The sequence below is a fragment of the Electrona antarctica genome (genome assembly GCF_951216825.1).
Source record: "Electrona antarctica genome assembly, chromosome: 5".
Lineage (NCBI taxonomy): Eukaryota > Metazoa > Chordata > Actinopteri > Myctophiformes > Myctophidae > Electrona > Electrona antarctica.
Window position 1 is genome coordinate 11653670 of NC_136810.1, and position 6000 is coordinate 11659669.

Genomic DNA, 6000 nt, shown 5'->3' on the forward strand with positions numbered 1-6000 from the left:
TACCGTACAGTAACGTATAGAATATTGTGTACGTATCCCCCAGGGTTCGTTTGACAACAGGATGAAGGCATGGCAGCGCTGGCAGGACGCCCAGACAATGCTTCAGAAGAAAAGGGAGACTGAGGCCAAGCTGCTTTGGGCCAACAAACCTGATAAACTACAGCAAGCCAAGGAGGAAATCTCAGATGTATGACGCAACTCATGCTGCTCACACACGTAGTTAATTGGTTATTCTTAACACATACCGCACGTGCAGTGCCCAAGACGTCTGTGGACGTCTTTGAAAAAAAAATAATAATACGTGGTGCCAAAGTTTGTGTTTTCGCCATTGAGAATGCATTGGGCGTTTAAATTAAATAACTCAGAAACTATAAAACATTTCAAAGTAAAAAGTTCCAGCATGTGTCTCCACTGTCAGCTGAATTAAAAAAAGATTAAAGGATTTTCTAGGTGAAAGTGATTTTCACCCACTTTTGCGTGAGCACGGTTGGGTAGGGCAGGGAGATTTATCTAAAACGCCAGGGTATTTTGACTGAAAAATGTAAACTGCAACCGATTGCAATGTTTATGTAGGATGATTGTCATGGGTTGGGTAGGGTAGACCATCATGTAGGATGATTGTCATGGGTTGGGTAGGGTAGACCATCATGTAGGATGATTGTCATGGGTTGGGTAGGGTAGACCATCATGTAGGATGATTGTCATGGGTTGGGTAGGGTAGACCATCAAATAAATGCCTTTTAAATAGATCTCCCTGTTTTTTGTAAGTGTTCCTGAAGACAGACACATTTGGCTATTTCTTTCTTCATGTCTTTAAGTAGAGTTGAGACATTCTTAATATTTTTCAACACTGAACAAATACAATCAATTAATGAAAGTGTGTTTTCTGTTCCAGTGGGAGGGTAAGGTGACTCAGTATGAGAGAGACTTTGACAGAATATCTGCAACTGTACGCAAAGAGGTGCTTCGCTTTGAGGTAAGATTCATTTGAACGCTTAACAAACGTTTATGGGTGAATGCATGGATTTTACAATGCAGCATACAATTAAAACATTATTAAGGAATTGTCATAATTAGTTCTTGATCATTTAGTTAACGGGTCCACAATGTTTCTCATGCATTCAGTGTGTGATGACTTGTCTTTTGTGTTGCAGAAAGAGAAGGCGAGAGACTTCAAAAGACAGATCATTAAATACTTAGAAGCTTTGCTTCAGTCTCAGCAACAGGTGAGTTTCTGTTTATTGGAATTAATAATCCAATGTACAAATGCAGCACCAGCTCAGTGGCCTTGTGTTTAGAGTGTCCTGGGAGGTTGGTTTCGATCCCCGGCCGGGTCATAACCAAAGTCTCTTAAAAATGGGACCCAGTGCCTCGCTGCTTAGTACTCGGCATCAAGTGTTGGATTGGGGGTAAGTCCCTGCACATACTAGCGTCATGTCCAGGGGGTGTACTTGTACATCAAGCTGCCCCACTCTACAGAAATAGGAGATAGGCTCCTGCCCTATGGTAAGGCTTACTTAGTTTACAAGAATGTAGGAGTCCCACACACTGGCCTCACTGTCACGTTTTCAAATCACTTGGAAGCTTTTGGAATTTGGATATGTTCATTTTATGCAATGAATACAGTACACCTACAAGGGTCGACTGTTACGTGTATTGGGGATAATTCATGAAATGACACATTTCAGACACATTGTGTACTTGCAAATTCACACATTTTTGTTCACTGAAATTCGTAAAAGGCAAAACACAGTAATACCAAAACTCATATTTACTACCAAAGGTTACAGTAGATATGTAGACCATTAGGCTTTTGATTATTATAACGATATGCTATATGCACATTTGCTGCATTATATAGTGCAAGGTGTGTGCCATATTTCAAAAATTCTCAAACAATATGGTTGCTATTTTGTCACATGCTAAGCACCGTTCACAGTACACAGAGTATGATAGCGATGACAATGAATGTTGTTAAAAACTACAGCAACAACAATGGTCATAAACTATATTGTTGGTCACTTTCCGTGTGATTTTATGAACGATAAAACATTGACAGCCATTCAAAGTCCATCAGAAGGACAACTGGGATGCAGTCGCTCTCACTGACCCTCTGACAGTTTTGTTTTGACCAGAGATGAGGAGTCTAGTATGTATAGCTAACGCTATACATGTCCTTGGTGTGAATACCCATATACACGGCACTTATATGCACATATTTTCGAGAGGTCTAAGCCTGATCTATACTCGTTTGTCGACGACGTTGTGCACTGAAAATGTCTCATCTTCAAGTTCAAGCTCAACACGTTGATGCGTTTTGAGCTTGAAGATCGGCTATTTGACCAAACTTGGTATCTGGTGACATCTAGGAACGGCATTGTGGCACGCACCAAGGCAGGTCAACTCAGAGTGTAGAGTAAGAGAGTAGCGACACGCTTTGATCTCGCCGCAAAGCGGGCGCCTATGGCCTATAGTTCCAAACATTGGAACTATCCCATTGAGATAGAATGAGCACTTCCGCATTCCATTGTTCCAATGGGAGTCAACGCTAGTGTCGCCACTCTCTTACTATATTACTCTGGGTCAACTAACCTTAAAAAGCCCAATTGGCGGGGGTCTATGGATTTCTCTGTAGTACTTTACGTTCTTTTATTAGGCCCATTTGATCTTTTTTTTTGTTTTTAAATCTGGATAAATTAAATGTTTTTTATTTTTGTTTATCTCCCTTTTTCTGTCTCCTTTAGCTGATAAAGTACTGGGAGGCTTTCTTACCAGAAGCCAAAGCCATTGCCTGATCTCTCCTGTAGCGTCACGTCTCTAATTCTCCTGAACCACAGGAGGAGCTGTCTCGTCTTCTCCTGAGAAGCTGTCACTTCTTCTACACTTTACCTCTCTGCCTTCAAACCAAGGATTATTTGTGTGTGCGCGTTGTAAAAGGGAGACGTAATACAATCAACCTGTTTTCTTTTATATATACTATATAATCACCTTTAACATACAGCTCTGTATTCTATTGTATTAATTGTATATTTTTCATTTAATCACAAATATTTTCTTATTAGATTTAAAAGAAAAAGACAGAAAAATATTCATATAGAGAAAACACATACACACACACACAAAGGCAAGGTGTAGTGAATGATTCCACAAATTTCCACACAAGGGATAAGAGAAAGAGTTGTTCTCAGGATGTTTTCATGATTTGTTGTAAATCAGATTTCTGACATCAGCATTGTTTAACTGTTTACACCAGGCTGCTGTCTTAGTAGATATGGACCATATGAATCTATTCTGTATGCCCCTGTCCCACCTGACGTTAATCATCTGGCTGATCACTCTGGAAACTCACTGAATCTCCAAACCACCATAAACGGCACATTTAAATGTGTTCACGGATCCGCACACGAAGCACATATTGAAAGAAATAGTTAGGTTTTCAATGTTAACCGGAATGCCCAAAACACGCTCGTCCACATTTTTTTCCCGCCCCCAAAATACCCCCTCCCCCCCAGTTCTTGTATTCTTGTATTTGTTTTCCTGAGAATAAGGTTAGAAATAAGATTAGGGTTAGGCATAGTTTTACTGAGGTTAAGTTTAGGAATAAGATTAAGTTTAGACATAGTTTACTGAGTTAGGAATACCTGGTGACGACGACGGACGACGGATTTGACCCAGCGCGAGCGTGTTTTGGGGGCGATCGTGTTTTGTATTCATTTCTTAATTTATCAGCCACTACTCGTGCTCACAATTAAGACGGTGCCATTTCATTATACTTATTGTGACTCAGAGGCGGGCTGTGGATAGCTCAGTCATGTACCTGCAAAGGATGTCATCGGTCCATCTGCAGACATTTCAAGTTAATGAAAGCTACAGCCTTTCTGATCCTGGAATTTTAGCATGCTAAAACGGTAGCCAATGTATGGATGAAATAAATCAGAATCCACAGGTCACCTCTGAGACACAGACGTTTCCATGTCACACAGAATTGTGAAATGTATACTCTGCATGTATACTGGGGAGCCATTTTAAAGCCATGCGTAAATGTAATGCAGTTTAATAATCTCTGCATGCCATCAGGATAGGAGGGGTGCATTCATGCCAGGTGTACCAGGCGTCCTCTCAATGTTTATGGGGACCCAGATGAAGGAAGTGGCCAATTTTATATTCAACAGAATATATTCAACTTGTTCTATTGCCTCTTGGTGATTTAAAGGGATTTGATAAGAGGAAAAAGAGAGGAAACAAAATGCACTTCCACTAGACAATTTTATAAGCACTAGTTGTACCTCTTTTACAGTAAAAAAAAAAACTGCCAATGCTGAGGGGAAGGGAGCGGGGATGAAAAGTGTCATACATGTATATTGGTAGAGAGTACACTTCCCTACAAAGGCAGATGGTAGTAACTATGTTTTGTCTTTCAAAGGTCACGAGTGTGTTTACATTTCACATCCATTATGCATATATATTCTCAGTACTAAACAAATGCTGCTCCAACAGTAAGTTTGGTAAGACAGGAGATAATTTTTTTCCCGCTGAATTTTAGTTCTCATGCAGTTACTGCTCTGTGGCTTTGTAGGGGCAGTAATGGATTGTACCATTTATCTTGGTAAAGGTCCACTACTGGGGATTTTAGGCTGAACTGTTCTAATTGTAAGCCCCCCAGCTACAGCTTTGTGTGGCATTCTAGGTCAACCTATTTTTGGGTATTATGTTTTTAAGTATGATTGATCTCTGTTGTGCAAATGATGACACATAGAACCACATGAGTCTGTGCCTTTTAATTCTGAATGCTATTTTCTTCACCCTGTGATGTAAATTTAAATGTGTTGGGAGAACCCTGTAGTTGAACTGCTTCTGTGTCCATGTGTTCCTGGCAGTGTGTCAGTTACAACTGTCTAGAAATTGACTCTTTGGCACAGGATTAATGGGGCATTTCACTCATAGTACATCTGAGCGCTTTTCTTTTTTTATTATCCTAGCGTTAGTGAACATCCAACAAAGATTTTCCAATATGGTTTGCATTTTGATATCATTTGAATTATTTAACCCATTTAGACAAAAAACATTTTTTTGAAAGAATATATATTCAAAGATTTGTTGACGCATTTTTAAGATTTTTCAAAAATAGCAGACCTACAAGCTCGTAGCGCACCACTCGGTGGCGCGCTATGAGCTTGTAGATCTGCTATTTTCCAATAGCTAAATTATAACAATGTTTAAAACACCAAAAGGGGTTCCTGTTCAGAATGGGTTAAAAGCAAACGTTTCTGTAGTGCAGCTTAGTCATTTGATGCTCATCAGCTCCCAGAAGTATCTATTATGATTTCCCTGAGCTGTATTTAACACTACATGGAATAAGGAAGGGTTCTTGTCATTTTGAAAAAAAGCTTTATGATTTGTGCATTTACTGTACCAGAAATGTGTTTTGGTGAAATGCCTCTGGAAATTCTGATAACCATATTTCCTAAATGTCTGTTTTTAAATCAACGACAAAACTATGGCCCAGCTACTAGTTCACAGATCTGTGGTGGGATGTTATTCGGGTTGTTTGGAATCACAGATTCAAGCTTTAATTCCTGCTTCACGTTCATTTTCTGCTGTGTTGCAATGATGCTACACTGTTACTGTTTGTCATGACTAAAACATTACTAATTTTTGACATTTCTTTGCACAAATGTTTTTTTTTTCTACAATCTAAAAAATTAAACACATTTTCAATAGTTGTGGCTGGATATGTGAATTATCATGGTTTTAATTTGTGGGGCTGAGGATAGCGTTGCCCTTGTCACTGTTCAAAGAACATCAGCATGTTCAATTTTAGTTTTAGTTCAATGTTTAGCTGTTCTTTAGCCAAAAGAAATTGAGCTGGGGTGGAATGCCTGACTTATTTAGTTTTGTGTGGTGGATTTTATATAAACCAATCCATTTCCCTACAACATACAATAAATATCATGGGAGCAACAAAACCTGCACGAAATGAACAGAGACACACAATGCAGC

At 39.3% G+C, this 6000-nt stretch overlaps 1 protein-coding gene across 4 annotated transcripts in view; it reads left to right on the top strand.

Annotated features, from left to right (window-relative positions):
• Nucleotides 1–5720, top strand: part of snx1a (sorting nexin 1a) — an 18585-nt gene extending 12865 nt beyond the window's left edge. For all 4 annotated transcript variants that reach the window (XM_079502486.1, XM_079502487.1, XM_079502488.1 and 1 more), the window contains 4 exons: nucleotides 44–187; nucleotides 896–976; nucleotides 1155–1226; nucleotides 2745–5720. In XM_079502486.1, the coding sequence (XP_079358612.1) occupies nucleotides 44–187; nucleotides 896–976; nucleotides 1155–1226; nucleotides 2745–2795 (348 nt within the window). In that variant the 3' untranslated portion in view covers nucleotides 2796–5720. The remainder of the gene's footprint in view (nucleotides 1–43; nucleotides 188–895; nucleotides 977–1154; nucleotides 1227–2744) is intronic.
• The last annotated feature ends 280 nt before the right edge of the window (nucleotides 5721–6000 follow it).